The 23,755-nt window shown below is 37.5% G+C and overlaps 1 protein-coding gene across 4 annotated transcripts in view; it reads right to left on the bottom strand.

Moving 5' to 3' along the window:
• AP3S1 (adaptor related protein complex 3 subunit sigma 1) overlaps window positions 1-23,677 on the bottom strand; it is a 45,951-nt gene extending 22,274 nt beyond the window's left edge. For 2 of the 4 annotated variants that reach the window (XR_008435438.1, XM_053968855.1), the window contains exons 1-6: window positions 23,433-23,649; window positions 21,715-21,806; window positions 19,013-19,124; window positions 9,614-9,685; window positions 4,443-4,550; window positions 1,501-1,542 (exon numbers count right to left, since the gene is read on the bottom strand). Coding sequence is in view for 3 of the 4 variants with exons in the window: in XM_053968855.1 (XP_053824830.1) it covers window positions 1,507-1,542; window positions 4,443-4,550; window positions 9,614-9,685; window positions 19,013-19,124; window positions 21,715-21,806; window positions 23,433-23,501 (489 nt within the window). In the remaining variant the exon portion in view is untranslated. Of the gene's footprint in view, window positions 1-1,500; window positions 1,543-4,442; window positions 4,551-9,613; window positions 9,686-15,430; window positions 15,732-19,012; window positions 19,125-21,714; window positions 21,807-23,432 lie in introns of those variants that run through there. The other 2 variants (XM_053968852.1, XM_053968853.1) reach the window with 2 other exon arrangements.
• Between the last annotated feature and the right edge of the window lie 78 nt (window positions 23,678-23,755).

Here is a 23,755-nt window from a genome sequence, read left to right on the forward strand (position 1 = left end):
AGACATACTCTTAGAAATTTTAAGCACTTGAATCACAAAAAGAGTAATGGATGGGAATGATTAATTATTTCTTTGTTTGTTTTTCATTGCCAGACCCAAAAATAAAAACAGAGTATGTGTGAGCAGAACACAGAAAAAGAAAAGTAGCTTTGCACAAAAAGAAAAACAAAACCAAAAAAGAAACCAAACCAAAAATCTGAGATCAAGCTCCCTAGTGCTACCAATGAAATATGGATGTATGTTACAAGTGTTAGTTAACATCTTAGGCAGATGAAGGTCAAGTCCTTGATTTTCTTCATGTGCTGTAGCATACTTCAAATTTAGGTTAAAATGTCGCATGTTACCAGGAACTATTTTTAGCTAATGCTTTTACAATTCAGTGCTACTAAGTCAAATTGTGGAGTGATATTTGTTAAATCTCAAGGGTATTGCAGTACACTATCCTAGGAAGATCACATAAAAAGTAAAGAGCAAAGCTATTCATAAAGTAAATAAGTTTCAATTGCTGAAGATTCCACCTGTTTAAAATACCTTCAGTTTGAATACACAGAGACTTAAAAAAAGTGGAAATTAATTTTCAAGTACTGCCATTAACACTGACTGATCATTCAAACTGTTGAGCTAAATTAAATGTTTCAAACAACAAATAGCAGCTGACATTGACCATAAACTGAACTTCAAACTTACTATTTCCTTCTCTTTTTTCTGTTCTTTGTTAACATTCATGTTCAGGGACTGCAGTTACCAGGATATCTTAGGGCAAAATCCAGACATTCAGATTATAATGACAGCAAATGTACATCTGAAGCTGAGTACATGCTGACAGCCCTTCTCATTTTATGTTCAACATACTTAAGGTTGGATGATCAACTTTGGAATTGCTACACCATCTTTACAAATTGCACTGATAATTTTATTCTCTCTATACAGATCTATTTCAGTTTGTTGGTTTTGGGGGTGGGATTTTTAATGTTTCATTCACCTGAAGCTTATTCTGAAACTTCTCCTTGCAAGCAGGCAAAAGTTCTTTGTTTTTATCTCAAAATACTAAATGGTGAAGCAAAAGAGTTCATATTACTTATTTTAGATTATCAGGGACAAAATTCACCCAACAAAGAAGTTATTTGTATTATGTCATCATATCTTGTTATCTGTGTGTTCATTTTTTATTGACATTAATTTCACAGCATTTTGTGGCGAATATTTACACAAGTTCATAGTCCTTTGTTTCTTAACAATAATATAAAGAAAAGTTAAATTCTAAAATGCAGAAAGAGAAATAAAAAAAAATGATGTCAATGAAAAGCTAGTAAAATACACTATAGCCAATAAAAAGATGAGGGAACTACAAGAAACTAGCACAAAAAGTAGGCTACAAGGACTAGTATGGGTATTTTTACACATAATTTTTGAGTCTGGCCTACGTAATTTATTGCCTTTGACATCATTTTGCTTTCCCTTTTTGTTAAAAGTACATTTTTTTCTAAAAGTCAGCAATACCTTTTTCTACCTGTCCTGTCTGGGAGACTGAAAGATAAAGGTCTGTAAGAGAGAAGAATGGAAAGAGCCAGAAAAGATCAGGAGGTTCAGAAAAAATGAGGCCGAGCTTAAAAATCTAAATCATACGCAGTTGAACACTCCAAATAGAGAAGAGGTAGCCCAGGTTTACCTACAGTACTTCCAGAAGCTCAGAATAAAATCCCAATGACCCCTCTCCCAAATTCCCTCCCTTTATCACAATGATTCTTTGGCTTTAGGATTGACCAGAAACCCATTCACAGATTAACACTAAACTCAAAGGCAGGGAAATGCATATAAGACAACATTTCTCAGGGTACAAATAGTTTCTTTTATAGCCCATCCAAACAATATTAGCTGAATCGCAAATCAAAGCTAGGGACTCCCTTATATTGGTTTAATTAATCTCTGTTGAAAATATTCAAAAATTACTCAAGCTGGTAACTTTGCTCAAATATATGTGAATTTAATAAATACATTCAGTCTTTTTCACTAAAGTCTAACTGAAAGCCTGTTTAGAAACCTAGTACGCAACTAAACAAATACCTGATATTAAATAGCTATATTTTGTGCACTACTGAAAGCCAGATGGGCACAATAAAAACTGGAGTATTTCAGAAAATGTAACCCAGTTACAGCTTTATTAGTTTCATCATTTCAGCTATAAAAGAAAAGGCAATTTAACCTTAAAATAGCTGCTGTATAAATGCAGGAGGTATGATGGTGGTCTAAGAGCCAAAGGGACTAAAGCAACAGTGCTGTGGGGCACAGGTGGCACTCCTCTAAACTATGGACTCCATCAATACTAATTTCTAAATTTTATTTTTTTTAATTAAAGAAAAAGAAGAAGATTCACTAGTTTTGATTTCTTAGTGACCAGCATTCAAAATTTATAAAGTTATTACTTATTTTGATTGACATGGAGTTGCTTGTGTCTTGAAAATATGTGTTCAGGAAAGACATACTTGAAGATTTAAAATCTTGATCAAAAATACAAAAGGAAAAGAAATAGCAATCAGGAATTTTCTGTGGATATACATGAAACAAATGATTAAGTATCTAAGGAAATAATTATCAGGTATTGTGATGTATCTCAGCATTACAGTAACTGTTAAATTTGAAAAGAAATAGTCACTGAACTAAGGAAAAAGAAAGTATTTGTGGTGAGCAGATTATGTAATGTTCTGTTTCATCCCAGTCACCAAGTGTTTTTTATTTACCACTGCTACTTCTTTACCTTCTATAATTCATTGCTGAATGTAAAGGAGCAAGTTCCTCTTGCTTTGTATATACTTCAAGTCATATGTGGGGTTTTTTTCAGATCATCTGTCTACTTTTATACTAAAAGCTCTTAAAAGAAAGAATGACTTGTGGACGAATAATGGAAGACAGCAAGTATTGCAGCTGGCAGCACTGAATCGATGTGTTTCAGAAGACTAGTCAGAGACTGGTCTACTGTTGATTTGGTAACAAAATTTACAGAATTAAATGCTTTCAGATAGAAGCAATATCACAGCTGCTGAGCAAGTTCAGCTTTTGGGAACACAGCTACTTTTTTATCAAATAAGGAAAAATGTATGTATACAGAAGTTATTCAAATATATAAAAAATTATGAGAATAACTCCAAATATTAATCTCTGTGATCACGGTTTCATTCTGAGTGTGAGAAAAACATTAAAATGAACACTTTGGATATGCTCAAAATCTACTATAGAATCCTTTCAGTTGCATATTGCTATGTACTGTGTCATATCATACCTAGCTTTTTCTTGTTTTTCACATGTTGTCCTGTTCTTGGATATAGTTTGGAAGTTGTGCAAAACAAATAATTAAAGGTATTAAAAAAACCTGAGGTGGCACAGCTTGAGACTGCAGAATCAGAAGAACAGAATACATTGTACCACAAAAAAAAAGCTGAAAAATTAATTTTTCTCTTTACTGCACTTCAGTTAGAACTAAGAAGTTCTTTGGGTCTTCTCCTAAAACGCCATTTAGTTCATATTTATGCCACCTCGAAGATTTCAGTCTGCTCAGCTGATTTCAACTTTAGAAAGTCTTCAATTCAAGCAAAGGCTTGTTTAGAAACTTGGATATTACTGCTTTGGTGAATTCCTCTGTGGAATTACTCTCATCATTTAGAATCCAGCACAGACTTAGCAAAGATGTATCAGCAGCATTTTGGCTTACAAGGCACATATGGTGACGTTAATGGGACAGTAATATTCTGTATCAAAGATAAAGTAATTCTAAGATCCTTTCTTAATCCAAATGTCTTTCCTAAACACAAATTAATTGTTGAATTGAAAAAGGATTCCTAAAACTCTTTGTGTGATCCCTCACTCAGCCCATTATGGACAAATACCAAATATCATTTTCTCACTCATTGAAGACCAAAGGTTCAGATTATCAAAATTGCAGAATACTTTGAAGTGTCTAAAACTGGGCTTTAAAGTCTATCTAGTCCACTTCAGTTCAATTTATTTCCTTGTGTTGCAGTATTACTGCTGCTATTTATTTCAGATGCTCAGAAGCATGCTATCAGACACGAATATGTAGTCTTTGAAGACACACTTTGTTTCTTTATCTAATTTCATTTAAGTGCTGAAGTCACTAGTTCAGCATAACAAATAGGCTGGAACAAAGAGGTTTTCTACAACAGAAACTTAGAGAACTACAGAAGTATCTTAATAGCAATGGTGCACAATGCAATTAGACACAAAAAGTAAAATCTAATCAGCAGCAACTAAGCAGTTTATTACTTCTGATGAAAGGCACAATACCCTGAGATACAGTGCAAATTTTCAGCACTATAAGCAGGCAGCTTACACTATTTAGTTTTCTGTGAAGGACAAAGAGCATTATATATCATGCATTTACTAGAACCCTGTTTTTAGTTTAGAAACTACACAGTGCATACTCTCACCTCAGATTTCTCCAGTTTATTTTGAGCATCAATCTGAGTGACAATTTCATTCATATTGGTCTCCAAAACCATTCCACCCATGACCATTTCAGCCAATATATTATGGACCTAAAAGAGACCAAAAGAGAGAATTTAAAAATGCAAAATATTCTACATACAATCTGGAAAAATGGTCTAGGTACCTCAGTATAGGGAAACATGTATTCTGTAAGTCACTTAATTAATGTTAGCATTTAATCTAAAGTTGGAAACAAAGCTCATCATTTCATGTCCATTTCTCCAATATCTTTGTTCACAGCTCTATTACAAACTCATCTGCTATACCACTTATCAACACTAAGAAACTTCCACACTCTTTCTTTATTCCCATTTTCCATCCCATTATTAGAGTTTGAGTTAGCATCAACAGCAGTAACACCTCTAGGAAGCAGGTCCTACAAGACTAAACAAATTGCTCACAAGCAGATGTGTAAACACTCCTCTGGGCTACAGCTGAGAAGGAAGAGACTCTGACGCTCACCTATCACGGATCCCAAGATTTGACTCAGAAGTAGAACTGACATTCCTGAGACACCTGATAAATAGGGAGTCTTCAGTATCTACAGCTAAGACAGTCAGCTAGGACTCAAACTGCAGGAGCACATAAACCAGCTGGGGACATTACTGAAATGGGTATGTTTGAATATCTCTCTTCCCTGCAGCCCTGACTTGAGGATGAAAGCCTTGGTTCATGAATTGCTACTTCAGAGTCTGTATTCAAACCATATTAAAGACATGGTTTGGGTATTTTTCTTTTTTAAAAGGCATCCTTCTGCACACTTGTAAAAATCCAGGGTTACCATGTAATGCATAATATTTTAATCCTATATTAGTATTTAAATCTGACGACAAAGAGTATTTTTCTACTTTTCAGAAATACACATGTACAATCTCATATCTCAAAAGCATAATTCTAACTACTATTTTGGACATTCTTCCAATTTCTCAATGGATCAAGGATAGAAGTAAATCTCTAAAGCAAATAACCTGGAGGTAGTATATCAAAAACCAACACAGCTCTTGGTTTTGTACTATACCCAAAAAGCAAGATTTAATTTGTTTCCCTGATAAATTTTAAGTGTATTTCTGTACAAATTTATAATTAATGTATCTAGAGAGGCTGAAAACAGCTCCTCTTCAGGCCCCTTTGGGCTCTTCCAAAACATTTCTTTCTATATACTTCTTACTCCTTTGCCTCTAGTCTCTAGAATATTTAACTTCTTCCTCAATGCAAACCACCCTATACCTTGGGTCATGCTTCTTACCTTTCTCTGCATTTTTTCCTACTTTCAGAGTGCAATAGTGAAGTCTAACACACAGTATTTAAAAATGTTCAAAGCATAGATGGCTTTAAAGAAGCTTGACTATTTTGTCTTGCCCCACATTTCTTCTAAAGAGACAGCTTTCTAAATAACAGCATTTAATTAATTTTATTTGGTAATCTCCATGTGAAAGGAAATCACAGTTTTGACTAATAAAGTTACATAACTACTATTACATAATCCACTGACTCCCTCCTCTTCAATGTATGTTTGCTCATATACAAGCAGCAGCAAGATAAAAATAAGCAGTAACTGTTTTTTCTTTTCAAATTAAAATTCATTGCAAATACACATTAAATGTACAAATACACATTATTGTCTCTATTTTTTCTTATTTAAAAAATTGCTAATTATTTTTGCTAAGAAACAACAACAAAAAAAACACCTTAAATAAAAATGCATTAAGTGGAAATGAAGTGCAAAAGAGACTTCAATAGTGTATTCAAAATATTATTTAAGTGAAAGACTGAAGGCACAACAAACAGACATCTTATATTCCAAAAGGGATCTGACTGTTGAGAACATCAACTTTTTAAAATCTGAAATTGCTGTTATGTAATAAAGATGTTGAAGTGTTTTTACAAAAATCAAGAGTGCTTCCTATTTATGTTTGATGCACTCTCTAAAAGCATGAATGCATATTCTAAAGAAGAAGGAATTTATGAAGAAAAAACTCTCTAAGGAAAATTTGGCAAAACACATTTTCTTGTCTTCAAGAAATTTGATTCTGGATGGTTCACTCATCTGGTTAGATAATAAACTCTTGCAAGAGATCATGATACTCCCAGAGATATTTCAATAGGTGCCAAAGACTAGTGAAAAAAACAAAGTATACCCTTACATCCCTAGCTGAATGTATTCTATTACTTTAGTTGTATAATAGCTTTCAGTGATGCCTTTTTCATCAGAAAGCATTAGGCTCTTGGACTCAGTGTGGGAATCAGTGCAGGACTGAAATAAACCTGCTCCTCCTCCTAACAAAACGTGAAAATTTCTTGCTCCAGCTATAGCAAGTTTTTTGGCTGCTTGTAATACAGATGAAGAGAAGTTAAATTCTCTCCTGTATGAACTACACTTCCCAACACCCCAAGTCCTCATCTGCTACAGCACATTAGAAACACTCATTCCCCACCCATACTCCATTTTCCAAATGAATTTATCATACTCTATCAATATTCTTGAATAAGCATCTGTCATGGCTCCAGGTTACTCTAAGTCACTGCTGAGTCCTGTACAATTATAAACACCTGATGAGCATAAACATTTCCTTACAGAAATACCACATACAATGTTACTAAGGAGGCAACAGCTGTTGAGATTACACAGTTTAACTCTTCTACATGCCACGTCATCTTTTTACAAGAAAAAATGTTGGTTTAGGCAGCTTTCACAAGAGAATTGCAAGAAAGCAACCTCCCACAGCTCCATCAAAAACTAAAGACACAGAATAACTCTCATTCAAATAACTTAGTTAATCCTCACTTTTCTCAATATCAGACCACTCAAAATACAAATATATTAAAGATTTCACCCCAAACAGCACCCACACATAAGTAAGACTGTCTAGATCAAACAGCAGTACCTGCTATTTTTCCTTTTTGCACACTTGAAATATATTAACAAGAAAGAGAAAGTTAATGCATTAATTCTGAAGGCTCAGTACATTATGCTTCTTGACAAGTTGACCGTATCAGCAGTTTAAAGACAATTTAACACTCTAATTTAATTCTCACAAATACATCTTCCAGTTTTGTTCTTTGACCTCTAAGAATACTGATGAACTTAAACTGAACGAGGGGAAAAAAGGAAGAATGGAGATGACATCAAATTAGTCACAGTTGCCCAACTAATGCTACTGTACAGTTGGTGGGAGCCTTGCCTTACTACAGAAGTTCATGTCTCTATATTGAACTATTTCATTCATTTATACTGAAGTTAAAAATCACTGCACTGGTTAATATCATGTTCAGAGTTTTTTTACTCAAGGTTTCACCGGCCTTTATTGTGAAAATGTATTACTTTTACTGAAGTATCTAACTAGTATTTAGGGTTCCCATTTTCCTCAGAGTTTGAAAATTCTGGTCTAAACATTTAATGGGACTCTCAGGCAGATTTTCAGATTTTTAGTAAATCAAACAAAACAGTTAAATTCTAGTGTCCATTTGATATGTCATTTTCAAGAAGAAATATCATCTCACAGCCAATACAAAGTAAAATACTCTTCAAGAAATTTAACATTTTGAAGCCCCTAAGTTCTCTACATTTTATCAGAAATATTTTGTCTATGAAGTTATGTTATTCGAAACTCTTCAATGAAACTTGCTACAGAGCAACAGCTTGGAGTACATCTCAGCCAGAGATCAAACTCCTTCCCACAAAATGACTGCAGTACTTTTGTCCTATAAGCTCAGAAGCCAATAAATAAACACTCAAACTATTTTGTACTTTAATCTGTCATTTGGAAATATCCAACACGTTCCAGTAATGGAAACTACTAGAAAACCTAATGACTTTTCATTACCTAAGTATTGGTTAAACACTCACTCTAGGTAATCTGCATTTCACTGTCTGGTAAATGTGCAAGTATTTCTTCCAAAAGAACTTCCTGATTTTGAAACAAATTGAGTGAGTTTGAAATATTTCTTTCAGATACCTAACTTGGTATTATTTTCAGTCTGCTTTTTCTATCTTTGACATCTTTTGCTGTTGATGCAGAAAGATGTTCACAGATGGGGAAAGGCGACTGCACAGAAAGCAACAGCAGATACAAAATGCAACTGAAGGAATAAATTCTGTATATTAAATTCTCAGCATTTTGGATATAATACCAAGAAATGCCAAAGTCCTTTTAAATGAAAGGTGACTATAGTAAGAACATTTCTCTAAACTAGATTAGTAAGTACAACACTTGTTTCTTATAGCTGGGAACAACAACATTGTTTCTAAGTGTCTGAAAAAAGACAAAGTCTTTTTAAGAGACATTTTAAACAGAAAGATCCACACACCTTTTAAATTACATAATCATAGCATATGAAACGCACCTTCCAATCCTAACTGGAAAACACTTTAACAACTTCAGTTCTGAGTTATATAAAACGAAGCTATAAACAAAAAAGAACACATTTATTTCCTCAAGCTCTTCCTATTCTAAGAATATTCAGATGTCTTAGATTTTACAGCTTTATGTGCAATATTATTATGCAAATCTCCTGTATTACTTTAATGTTCCTCAGAAAGGCATGTTCCATTGAAGCTTCGAGGAATAAAAATAGTATTTTAGCAGAAACAGTCTAGATTTCACTGATAATTAATTAACAAAATCAAGGAATCAGTAAGTAAACGACCTCCAAGATCCTCAAGTCCAACCTTTGACCAAACACCACAACATCGATTAAGCCATAGCACTAAGTGGCATGCCCACTTGTTTCTTGTACACTTTTAGTTATGGTGTCTCCATCACTTCCTCAGGCAGTCTGCCTCAATGCCTGACAACTCTTTCAGGGAAGAGGTATTTCAGCTTGAGGCCATCTCCTCTTGTCTGTCCATGGTTACTTGGGAGAAGAGACCAACCCTAATCCTGTTACAACCTCCCTTCAGGTGGTTGCAGAGGGCAGTGTGGATCCCCCGAGCTGCCTCCTCTCCAGCCTGAACACCCCCTGCTCCCTCAACCACACCTCACGAGACTTACTCTCTAGACCCTTCACCAGCTTTGTTACCCTTCTCTGGAAAGTAAGGCAGAGTTTAATAACAAGTATCAGCAGAATCAAACATTTTACTTGGCAAAAATATTACAGGATGTCATCACAGTACCTTGTCTACATGGAAGATTAAATCCAGCTCACAGACATTTTCAAAACATTTGTCTAGTGTTTCCACAAATACCTGCAAAGAGGGAAAAAAAAAGCAGCAAAGGTCAATCTAACAAAAACTCTACAGTTCCATTAGGTGTGAGGTTTGAGAAAAGCAAATACAGAAATTAAACACTGGTCAGATCTTAAGGCATTAAAGGCATCTAAAGTAATTATGTTGTTAACATTATGTCAATAATATGTTATCTATGTAGAGGGCAAAACTGTATGCACAAGTCAACTTAGGTTAAAGTATGTATAAAGTCACACTTTTTTAAAAAACAGATACATCTTGAAAAGCCAGTAACATAACCTACACTATAATTTTCTCAGCTGTAATTCAAAACACTCCTTCCCATTTCATTAGAACTCAATTATGAAGCAAAGAAAACAAGCTTTTCCCATCACTATTTTTAATAATTACTGCATTGCATGCATCTCCTACTTAACCAGACTGTTAAAACTTTGCTGTTAACTGTCAGCATCACTCCTTCCAGCAGCAGTACAGTGTAGACCCACTGAATCCAGGATGAAAAAGGCATCTGTTTTAATGTCTTATGATCCTGTCAGGTATATTACCATATAAATTTAGAAAAGTTTATAGCAGTTTACACACAGGCAAACAAACCCTTTCTGAATCCAGAATATAAAAGCATAAAAATCCAAGCAGCTGCTGCATTCCAGCCACTGATGCTCCCTGCCAGATACAGCCTGTACATCACCTTGATCTGGGTGTTTCTGGAACAGATTCCTTGGCATTTATGTTTGTACTTTGGTACACCAACAGCACCTGGTCCCCAGTTAGTCCAGATAATGAAATGAGATGATTGTACTTGCAGTCCTGAAGTTCCTGAATGCCAATCACCATGTGCTTGTGGTGAGTGCTGTCAGAGACTCCAGTCTTAGAGAGGTGTAGGCACAGCTCCCTTTGTCCAAGGGATAACTCCTACAGATACAGGTTATGTCAAGATCTCTCCAAGTTAAATGTAAGATTGAGTTTAGGGTCTTCAAAGTTAAAACTAATTTCTGTAAAAATTTATTGATCTTTTATTAATGGCAATAAAATAAACTGCAACTTGTTTAAAAATTTAATCAGTTTTGTATGTTTCAAGGCCATTTTGTCACAATGTGTATTTAATATTATTTATTAAGCTGTCACTGTATGCAATTTTTTATTCAATTCTTAAGAATTGAATCCTAAAGAAGCAATATGGAAGATAAACACCTCATTTTCATTCTCTGTTCCACATGATTTATTCAGTATTTGAGAGGTCCCAGATTTTAAACTGCCAGGCCCAGAAAAATAGGAATGAGAAACAATGTTTTGACATAGATCACAGAATTGTTTAATTTGGAAACCTAAAGATGAATGAGTCCAGCAGGTAAGCTAGCACTGCCAAATCCAGCTCTAATCCAAGTCCCTGAGAGCCACATCTAGATGCTTTTAAAACACTAGGCATGGTGACTCCACCACTTCCCTGGGCAGCCCATTCCAATGTCTGATAACCTTTCCAGTTAAATTTTTTTAACATCCAGTCTAAACCCCCTTGGCACAGATTGAGGCTGTTTCCTCTTGTCCTATTTCTTCCTTCTTGGGAGAAGAGATTGAAGTATCTCTATAACCTCCTTTCACATAGTTCTATATAAAGAGAAGGTCCCCCCAGTCTGTCTTTTCTCCAGGTTAAACACCTCCAGCTCTCTCAGCCATGACTCCCTGTAAGACTTGTGCTCCAGCCCCTTCACCGGCTCCACTGCCTTTCTCTGGTCCTTGCTCCATCCCCTTAGTGTCTTTCTAGTACGGTGGAGGCCAAAACTGGACAAAGGATTTGAGGCATGGCTTCACCAATGCCCAGTACAGAGGGACAGTCGCTGGTCTCACTATTGCTGATCTAAGCCAAACTGCCATTGGCCTTCCCGGCTGCCTGGGCACAGCTGGCTCATGTTCAGATGCTGTCAACCAGCACCCCCAGGTCCTTTTCCACTGGACAGCTTTCCAGCCACTCTGCCCCAGCCTGGAGGACTGCAGGGACTGCTGTGACCCAAGGGCAGGACCTGGCATTTGGCGCTGTTAAACCTCCTACAACTGACCTTGGCCCATCCCTCCAGCCTTTATGAATCCCTCCAGCAGATCAACACTCCCACCCAGCACAAAGTCATCTGCAAACTGGCTGAGGGAACACTCAAAGCCCTCATCCAGATCATTGATAAAGATATTAAAGAGGCCTGGCCCCAACACTCAGCTCTGGGAAATACCACTGCTGACCAGTCACCACCTGGACATAACTCCATTCACCTCCACTCTTTGTGGATAGAAGTCCTGCTTCTACAGACATGTATTTATATCTACCGACCCAGAGAAACAGATCTGCTTGACATCACCCATTCCCAACTGTCTACTTCTCATTATCAACAAAGATTACTTTTACATCTTCATCACTGGTCTTCAGACCCTGCTCACACTGAAAGAGAGAGGACCATCACACCCTGACCTTGCAATTACTACTACTACTCAAGTCTTTAAAATGTTGAACTCAAACTACAAATTAACTAATGATCCATGCATTTTTAGACTATTCCTTAACACCAAGAATACAAATCTGTCACCTAAAGTAGGAACACAGAGCATATTCAGAGGCAGACTCAGGACAGTAAGGTTCAGTGACAAGTTAACTAAGAAAATGAATATGCTTCTGTTAAATTATACTAAAGCTAAGCAAAGCAAGGATTTTTTCTTCAAGCAGTTGTTAATTCATTGTGATAATAACAGTCTTCTATAAAGAAGGGAAGTGAGCAAACAAAAAAATTTGTATGTTAAGCAGAAAAAACTACACATTTGACAACATGTGCAGCAAAACAAATCACCAAAGATGTTCTCTTACTTTCCTTGCACCTCAGGAGAATGCAGCTACAAGGACAGTGCTGTTTGATATTAGCTGCAAGAAGAAGATTGGAAACAGTGTAAATGCAACCTCTGTCCAAAGGTTTTAGTTACAAGAGCTAAGAGTTTGACACTATTCCTCATGTAGTCACCGACTTTGCACATGATTCACACACTCTTTCACATCCGTCTGGTTCCTTGGAAAACAAAGGAACTCATTAAAGACAAAGGCAACTCAAGAGTCCTAAAAACATCCCACCACCACATGTGTTTAGTAGCAAGCATGCAGGCTCACACATCAACAACACAAAATTTAACTTTTGTGACATTCTTCCAGTAAATAAAGCTTCTATAGCAACACTTGATTCTTTGTTAGAGAGGTTACTTTTAAACCTTTAACCTATTACACAGCATCCCCACCACACACTAAATAAACTCACAAATCTCTGCTTACAATGCATGACCAAATGTGCAACAAAATTTTTTTAATCTAAGGGAAATCAGCTGGCACTGACTACTCCTTCACAGAGATTTTTCACTGACCAACGATTTCCCATGGAAACTTTGGAAATTTCCCCCATCTTCCATTCATGATGGTGAGTTCACTCAGAATAATGCCAGAAATGACAAGGTCTACATCGATCATAAATGGTCTTTTAAAACACCCTCCACACACATCAGTTCAGATGCACTATGTGACATTACTGGGAGAGTAACATAAATAAAAGAGTGAAATAGCAGGAAAATAAGGATGCATGCACAATTAATTACTAGCTCCCCCTTGTGCTTAATTTTTGAAATCATAATCTTTTATGGTAAAAAGAAAAAACCATGCACATCTCCATGTAAGTAAACAGAAAGCATGAAAAAAAATTGAAATCTGCTACACCTTTCTTTAGTAAGAAACATGCTTTAATAAAGACAGATACACACTGGGAACGTAAATTATATGAACAAAATATGAAATTTTTAATGAATATATGCAAGCCTGAGGCTCCCTCTACTCAGCCATATGTCAAAACAAAACATCACCTTTTCAATGAACGGTTTATTTTTAAAATAAGCAAATAAGACAAAAATGAAGTAAATCATACATTAGTAGGAAGATTACAAGGGCAGCAGAAAACTCAGAACACCTAATCAATTAAACATAATGAAGCATAGACAATGCCAAATACTAACAAAAGCAGGTACAAAAGATGAGCTAAAAACAACAGGAGTAACTCCTACCAAGAATATCCCATTCTTCTTCCTTACCTAAACAGCAATGGTAAATCTGAGGACAGAAGTAATTCAATCTGCCCTTGGAGAGTTCTCATCCCAATCATATGCCTCTCTGGATTTGATTTAATTAGCATAAAAGCATCTTTGGTCAAGATCCTTTATCCTTATGAACCGAGAAAAAAATCTTACATAAACTGCACTGCACTTTCCACATGCCTCTCACTGAACACCATTACCTTGAACTGCTCCAGTGAATTTTGAAGACTGACCTCACAGACTCTGCAGACTGCTGACTCATTATATCTTCGAAGTACAGCTATGGGCCAAGACACTTACAAATTCTTGGAGCTGACATAGACATCTTAGGTCCATAACATAGTTAAGGTACCACTGTAAACACCTGACGCTGTTGAGCAGGACGGGAACAGAGAACTCCAGATCAGAAGGCTAAGAAAATGAACTCTCTCTTTATTTCAAATGTACTGCTCTATATATAGAGAACATAGAGAAGATGAATTTCATTGGTCTTAGAGTAAAAACACCTCACACCATTGGTGTGCAGTGAATGACACACAGTGGCAGAACATATCTATAAACAATGTGAATAACAAGATAGATTAGAGAATTATTTACATTCTTTCCCAACTGTTTCCCAGGCTGTCACCTGGTTAGACCTTTCTCTTTCTCTCTAACTGAGCTGAGAATACCCACAAAAACCCCTCATTTTCTCCTTATGGCAGCCTACAGCTAGTTGTTTTCACACATATTTTCCTTCCATGCACTAAAACCTTACATTTCACAGGCTAACACAAAGATGCTAAAATAGCATGACAGAATTTACAGAATCCAAAAGACTGCAAAACCTAAGCATAGCACAGATGCTGACCTATCCCAATCCAAGTAAGCAAATATAATAAAAAGAAACTTATATTTATATTTAGGAAAAAAAAAGGGAAGAAAATGGTGAAAAAAATAACAAAGTGAATTTGCCTTTCAAATGAAGAAATCCAAGTTGAAGACACTATTAAACTATTAAAACAAGGCAGAGTCTAGGATTTGTAATGCATACAGCATATTCATTAAGCCTGAGTCAAGATTTATTTAAGTGGCATTCACAAAAGTATCTTAAGTACCACAACAAAAACTTTCTGCTGAAAAGAACTGCAGACTACCAAACATAATCTAATCTCCTATACATTTATTGAGTTTACATGATAGAAACCTCCGAAGTGCTATACTGAGTTCTAGGTTCCTTTCACCAGTTTACTTTCCATCATAAACTGGTCCCTTACGTATCTACTGTCACAGTTTGATGCTGGCACAATGCCAGCGCCCCCATGAAAATACACCTTCCCAAATAATTGCTGTGAGATGTTATCAGGATCAGAGCAGAGCAGGCCCAAGCTTAATAACAAAGGAAAAAAAAAACCTTTATTATACTACTGCTACTATAAAAGACACACTAAATCCAGGATGAAAACCCTCCAAAACACTCCTCCTCCCCCCACCCAATTTCCAAAACAACCACCATGAAAGATCACCTGGGATTCCTGATCAAGTTGCCACCCTTCAAATAATCAATACTCAATCCATCGAGGGAGAGAGGAGTCTCCCTTGCACCATAGACTCCCCAGGAAACACAGTTGCCATGTCACACATGGCAACTGCCCGGAGAAAATCTGCCAGTGTGACACTCTCCTTTCCATGTCACAGTGCTCTCACCACCGTGCATGGACAGACTGCCCATAGGGCTCCTTTAAGGATGCTTTGCCACGGACCCAAAGAGACAACTGTTCAGCTTCTCATCTTGGGACCACAGTCGTCCCCCCCCCGCCATTTCTTCCTCCTCTGGGGCTGAGGGTCCACTGACATCTCTTCCCAGAACTCCAATTCCCACGGCTGTGCACCTTCCCCGCCCTGTTCCCCTTCTCCTCTGCCTGCAAATTCCAGGTGCCGCCAGCTCTCTGTCTCTTTCCCTCTGAGGTGGGGGGGAACAAAGGCATCTCCGTTTCTCTCCACCCTTCGATGCATGAGGCCGGCCCGGTTCCAGACCTTCAGCCCCCTCGGCCTACCTCGACCAGGCCGCATGGCTTCCCCTCCCCCACCCAGCCCGAGGCTGGGCAGGGGGGTCTGCACTGCCCTCTGACCGGAACCAAAGAGACAGTTCCCCTGGGAGTTCCTGCTTTTAACCCCGTGTTCTCAGAGGCATGTCCATGCCTTCAGTCACTCCAGGAGCCAATATCCAACCCTGACCACTGACTGGTTTGTCCCTAACTTTCTGAAAAAATTCACTTCCATGTCAAACCATGACATCTATTTACTTAGACAATTCATTATATGTATGACTCACAACAAAGCCCAGATGTCTTACTCTTACCGTTATCTCTGAACTACAGTAAACAAAGATGTATAAAAATGGTTCTACACTTTCAGGAAGAAACAAAGCTTATTTGCTCAATTCGATATCCTTGTCTATATCCTGTTAGTCTACACTGCATGTGGGATTGACAAGTAATAAGAAATATTCTGAGGGCCCTCTTTCAGTAAACGATACATTCAATTCTGATTGCTACTTCTAGAGATCCTTCTTCTGAGCCAGTCTAGAAATTAAAAATATTTAACTGATCTCAATACTCTTAATATTTGATATTTCTCTAATACTTATACTATAATCAAATGGTTGCATTACAATGTGTAAGAGAATTTGGAATCCACAACAGCTGTAGGTACTGTGGTGAGACTGTATGATTTATAAACAAAATAGTCAGAAAAACAAAATATTTCTACAAATGGAAATAGCATTTTTATTACTACAGTTTCCTTTAAGAAATTATTTTGACATGTAATTAAACTCTGGGGCATTTTGGAAACAATGTGAAATGCAAAGACTAGGAGATCAAAATCTATTGAAGCATTTTTGGTACAAGAAGCAAAACATTTTAGAGAAAAGTTTAAATTCTCTAATTCAAAAAGTTTGAGGACTATATAATTATGGGTAGTAGTAAGCTCAAGCAATTTGCTTCAACACCTGAACCACGTAAATGTACAATTTAGGTTGCACTGTCTATATATGAATATGCTTCTTTTCTCTGATCATAAATTTTGGCACTTCCAAGTAAGAAGACACATTATGCAACAGGCAATTAAGCAACCCCGTACAACGAACTGCTATGAACAGGTACAGCCATTGTGTACCTTACTCGTTAACGCTGCACTGTTCAGATATTGCAGAATGTTCTATGACCAAAGATGACCGAAGAATCCAGAAGGGAGTTTCCTTCCCTGCTACCCACACAGGCACCCTTCTGGATCTACTGTCTGGAACAGAAACACTGGAGCAGGTGTTCTGAACAGTAGGAGGTGTCTGTGAGAAGCTATGCAGCTTCAAGAAAGGTCCGCAGGGAATTGTGAGGCTTTAGAGACCCACGGTGTTTCTACAGTGAAATAACCAATTGATACAGTCCCATGTCTCAGGACAGATTTTACTTATGTAATAAATCAATTCTTTTGATGTGTAAGCTTTTGAAAGGCTTAACAGTAAGTTATATTTACTGTTATATATATATATATATATATATATATAAAAGAGAGATCCACTTTATGCAATGGCATAAATCACTTGCTGGTGTGAATGGTGTGAAACTGTTTTTTGCCACATCTGAGTTCACTAATGATCATCGGTGAAATTGTTTATTTGCAAGTTTTAAGTTGAAAAAATCACTGATTTAATCAGAAGCCTCTTGACTTAGGAGCATTCATATTACCAGACATGGTATTTGTTACTAGGTTGATAATGGACATATTTAGCAGTTTAAATACTGGCTACAGCACCAAGCCTGCCTGAGTTTAAGAAGCATTTGAACAATGCCTTAAGGTACATGGTAATTCTTGGGGTGTCCTGGGCAATGTCAGGAGTTGAACTCAATGGTCCCAGTGGGTCCTTGAGTTGGAAGGAAACTGTACCTGGAAGCCTTGCAGAAGACATTCTGTTGAGGTGTTAGTGCTCTTGAACAGACCACGTCTGCTCTACTGGGCTGAGCAGGCCAGATCTTCTTAATATAATCTATAACCTATGATGTCCTTGGTAAAAATGAACCGTAGGTATGGAATGTACTGATTCTAAGAAACTGTTGCATGTTTAGGGGTTATTCATCCATGTAACACAACCTGAATAGACACAGAGACCTGTGCTGTGCTGCAGAAATTCCTTGGCTAAGGGATCAACTCAGCCAGCTCACTGTAACACAGGATCCTGCAGGCAGCTCCCACATAGTACCGTTGAGCAGGCCACCTGCATGGCCTTGTCATGGCCTCAAACTGCAGCAAGAAGTTATTCTAAAAATATCCTTTAGCAAGAACTGTTTTCCTTTGAGGAAATTATATAATAGCTCAAAGATTCAAAAGATGGAAAGCTTCTCTCCATAGGCAGGATCTGCTTTGCCCCACACACTGCAGTAAAACCCAACTGGGCTCCTATGGGGGCCACATGAAGGCGGCATGCCCAGAACCTGAAGGGCTGTAAGATTTACCATCTACACTCATCTTCTCACTCTGTTGTTTTAAGCAGGTATCTTATTAAACCATTTGTGCTGTTGAGCCTTTCTTACTGAGATACAGAAAGAACCTAGGCTTATGGATCATCCTTCTCCCGACCAATCCTCACCCTACCCATTCCAATTCCCCAGGTGCAGAACACGTACCTAGGGGAGCATGTGCCCTCCTTTTCTAAGGCATACCTGTCAAAAATCTCATAAGCTACAAAGAAAGTTTAATCCAAAGAGGTTTTGGATGTATTTATGCATTACACATTTATAGTGAATATATATATGCATGTATGTGTGTGTGAGTCTGGATATATATTAATATACTTAAATTTACATACACATACAGAGCATTGCCTATCAAAGTTCTCATAATCTACACTTGTATAGCAAATGTTTGAACTGTTTCATTTTTACCTGCAGCCAAAAAAGGTCCTGAAAAGCTAAAACAAAAAACAGTTTGTGTTCAGGAGGCTCCCAACAGTTTCCTCACTTTCCTGTCAACTTGGACAACGACTTTTTCAAAGACAGCCCAGAAAACTATAAACAATCTGAAAATAATACTCAGCACTTCTTGGTACTTCTTGGTATAAAAGCAACCTTCCAAATATTACCAAAAAAAGACAAGCAAAATATTTAAGTTCTAAGCAACTTCAGAGTTAGTTATTAAGAATAAAAAAAAAATTAAAAAACTCACTAAGCAGCAAAAAGAACTTACTTGTATGAGGTCTAAAATACCAAGCTCACTTTCTGAGGAATCCACACAGAAGACAAAATACAAGGTGGCATAGTGTCGGTAAATTAGTTTGTTATCGGATCCACCTATTAATCTAAAGAGGAAATAAAACAAGGAAAGCTTAGTTAGCATCTCAGGATAAGCTTAGCAAATCCTCACAATTATTTCAATTAACAGGAGGCCTATTATTAACAGCTGGAACTCTCCCAAATCCAACTATATTACAACTTTTGCTTTGTAATGTAATTCCAATGGAAGACTAAGTAACAAGACAGACCAATTTACATTCACCACACAAGCAGTTATTGTTACCCATATGGATAAAAATGACATCAACTTGTGCACCTTTTTATGAAAATCAATTCAAGCAGATCACAAAAAAGTAGGCATTAAATGTACTTCCATTCCACACCACAGACAGGCACTGCACAGGGATTAATCTGCTTTACAGATTAACAGTGTATGCCTATGAATCCTTCCCTGACCTGCTCAGAAGAGCATCAAGAGAAAAAAAAAAACAAACAAACAAAAAAAACTGTAATGAAGACTGGCACTTGGATTACAAAAAAAAAAAAAAAAAAGCCTTAAATTAGGTTTACGATCCATTTAATAACCAAGAACATGTAACACTTGTGCTACAAAACATTTGATATCTTGAGAAGTAGGATTATACTTTAAGCAAAAGTTCTTGATGCAATGTTACAGTCACAGAAGCAATTATATTTTTATGGACTCACTAATCATCATGGCACTGAATGAGAAGAGGTCTAAAGAGGTATGTTCTTCCACTCTTCTGATATGGCCTTCCAAAAAAAGGCACATAAAACACAGGAGATCTACATCAGATCACTGACATTTGCTCTGAGCTGTTAGAGGCCCACTCCTAGAGAAACAAAAGTATTTTTTAGGCTGAACCTACATGGCCATGACTATCATGATTTTTCCTTAATTCTGTACCAAAACTGAATCACACATTTGGTGCAATGTAACACACGCCTTTAGTTTCTGTCATTCTCACAGGGAGAGAACACACAAATTAAAAAAAAAAAAAATCTTTTACGTCACTTTTGTTTAAGCACATTGCTCTGCATTAATACTTGGCAGAGAGGAGGAATGGGGATAGGGAAGGGGAACCCTTTGTTTCTGAAGAGCAGGAATTACGTTTATGTATCAGACAACACTATTACAAACAATAGGACAGTGGAAAGACCTAGCAACTGAAGTATCTTCTTTTGTCGTCTATTTACCCAATTCTTTCAAACACTTCATACTTGAAGTACACATAGTTCTACACATAAACTGTTGTGGCCTTTGGGTAAACTGCAAACTATAAAGTGAACCCTGTCCTGAAAGAAAAAAAATACTGAAAAAAATATTGAAATGGTAACCCTGTAATTGAGCAGTAGGAGGAAAGACAGAATTCTGTTTTCCGTCTCAGTTTATTCTTGTTAAGCAGCTGTGATTTTTAAAAAGCTCCAAATGTCTTCTGCCTTTCACTTACAGAATTCAAGCCAGAATGTTTCCAACTTGAGATCATATCCAAGAACCTGATGATAGAATCACCAGTTGAGTAGTCAAAAAAGAGTAATTTAAATTTTAAAAACAGTATATAAAAAAATCAGGCATCATTTTGAGCAAGAATAAAGACATGCTAGCTGATATGGTACAGCTAAGCATTTAACTGACTCTGAACAGAAAATCTAGGTGTTAGCAGACCAATGTTCAGTAACCAGAAATTCCCATAAATATAATACTTAATAGACTACGACAGTCTCTGTCACTGACTGGAGATCGTGAACTTATTCCACCAGTTCTGATCCCTTCTTCTAGAATGTGGCTTTTTATCTATTTACTCTCAATGGCTAATAAATACTTCAAAATAAAACACATCTCAATTTCAGAATTTCTTCAGCTAAAGCAAGATGACTTTCAAAAACAATGAAGATGATTCAAAAGAGATTTTTTTTGTGTGTCTCACAGAGACAGAACACATAAGCCTCACTTTCCTCCTACCTTGCTTTTCCTTTATTAATAAAATATTTTGGTGGAAACTGTACTAGTTAGCACATTTAAAACCAATTCTGATAAAAAGGCTACTATCCTTTTTACTAATCCTACTATCAAAGGCTGTCTATTCAAATTTTAGGAGTTCAAATCAAAGAACAGTTCCAAAGTATTTAATTTTCTAGAGATATAGCTCATTTGGTCAGAGCATGGTGCTAAAAACACCAAGGCTAGGCTGCGGGTTCCTGTACAGATCGTTCACTTCAGACACCTTGTGAGTCCCTTCAGAATATTCTGTGACTCTGTGAGTCAGTGGGTATGGCAAATGCCAATGCCTCTTAAAATGTGATCAGAAATCTTTATCTTGATTATAGCAAAAAAGTATCTGCCCATTCTTTCTCCATCTTTGTATCTAAAACAATCATGGCACTAGGTATGACACTGTGACCATTATAGCACTGGGAAAAAAAAATTTATTGCCTAAGACATTTTGGTATATACAGCTGTGCTTCAGTTAGTGAAGAATATGTACACTTGCTGCAAAATTATATAATCCCTTGTGTATCAACAAATCTCAAGTGACATGACAGTTACATTACAACATGAAAAGATGTACTGCAATCAGAAATAAAAATACTTGAAAGCCAGTATTTGGCATTTATTTCAAACTTGATACTTACAGTCCTCCTTCTAGAAAATTACAGACATTTTCATCACGTTTTGATACTAAATGGAAAGTTTCTCTGATAATTTGTTGCTGCGTATCTTCACTCTATGAAAAAAAATACACTTTGCTAAAAAGGATTGACAATGAACAGCACAAAAGACTGTAAAACACAAAGTATATCGGCACTCTCAAACTATCTACTTCTGAATCCTTAAATCTGCCAGTTAACAAGACATGTATTGTTTGTGTCATTTCAACACAAAAAGCCTGGCTCTTTAGAAACTTAATTTTTAACTTTGAAATTATGGCCGCAGATCTATATTCTGAAAGATTAAATGATGACATATATTTTAATTGCCATAAATTATTATTTTTCTACCTAACTGCAAAATAATATTAACTTAATTTTTTGTAGTTTCTGTTCCCATATATATCAGCTAAAAATTAGACCCATGTTTCAAGTTTTAATATTATGAATGAAGTACCTCTTTCATGGATCTGACCAAATTAATCTCTCTAGAAAGCAGGAGATGCATCCCCTCATAGAAAAAAAACCTGAGATTTACCTCCAGTACCAGTTCAATTGACACTAAAGAATGTATAAGCTTCAAAAGGTCCACAAACAAATCCACATTATTGAAATCACACATAAAAATACAATCTATATGATTGCACCTGTTTCTCTACACCAGAAAGTTTCTTAGTTTGCTATTCAAAGCATTCTGTTTATAGAAACATATTACCCTACTTTAAGCATTGAGAATTTGTTGAAAGACCAGTTATGAAAGTAGTAGATCAGAATGGCTTTACAAGAAAAAATCTGGTATCCTCTGGCCACTTGTTCATCTCCTTTCCCTTCTACTTCAGTCACACATAAGAAGGACCTGTACCAGTAACATTCCTTTAATTCAAAACCTGACCATGCAAACTGAAGTGCCACAGTCACCATTTCTGCTCTGAGGTGTGCAAGTAAGATACATCCCTTCCAATGAACTATGAGTTCTCTAATAACCAGGACTGCAAGAAAGGGGCCACAAATCCAAGTAACTGCACTGCTAGAAAACGAGTTGTTTACTTTAAGAAATACCAACTGTTTTCTTGCATTTTAATGCTCAAGCAGACCTTTCCTATTTGCTAGGAAATACAGTACGCTCAAAACATTATCTTAAAATCTCCTATCCTTTAACTAAATCACGAGTTTCCACTGCACCTTCTTCCATTCAGACTGAGCGTTTGTGCTGCATTTTCAGAGCTGCGTGCCTTCCACCACGCAAAAGAATGCTCTTTTCTAGTTCGTTACGTTGTTCACGTCAACTACAATTTCGTAAAACACTGATACTTTCCGAAAGAAAAGGTTCTGTTTAAGAGCTCATCTCCCCGGCTCTGTCAGTCCTGCCGTAATACAGAGACACGCAGCATCCCGCCGGATAGCAGAGCTTACAGCGGCACTTCCACACGGCAGCTCGGAGACAAGCCTGCCGCTGGATGAGACTCCCTCCCTCCTCGCTTCACCTCCGGAGCTCCTAAAAAGGCAACTCCCAGCGAAAACAGCACCGGCTTTCTCCGAAGCTTCACGTACGCGTTCTCAGCACCGTCCCTTTCCCCACGGCGCTGCCCGGGGCCCGGCGCAGCCGGCAGGGCCGGGCCGGGCCGGGGGGGCCTCGCGTACAACCCGCTGCCCGGCCATCGCACGGCCCCCGCCCGCCCCGCCGAGCAGCGGCCCGCCCGTACATAGCGCTGGTAGAACTTGGAGAGCCGTGGCTTGCCGTGGTTGTTGAAGATGAGGATGGCTTTGATCATGGTGGGGCGGCGGCGGGGGCCGGCGGCGGCGGCCGGACGAACTGTGTTGTGTCCTCTTCTCTTTTCTTTTCGTTCCTCCCTCTCCCGCTCCGTCCCTCTGCCCACCCCGGTCCTGCTCTCGAGCTGGTGGCGGCAGGGAGCGTGCACCACGTGACCGGCGGGGCGCGGCCGCTGCCGGCGGGACGGCTCGTATCACACGTGACACTCCCGGCGTGTCACGTGACGGGAAGGCGGTGTCCCACGAGGGATAAAAC

This window comes from Vidua chalybeata, chromosome Z (genome assembly GCF_026979565.1).
Source record: "Vidua chalybeata isolate OUT-0048 chromosome Z, bVidCha1 merged haplotype, whole genome shotgun sequence".
NCBI lineage: Eukaryota > Metazoa > Chordata > Aves > Passeriformes > Viduidae > Vidua > Vidua chalybeata.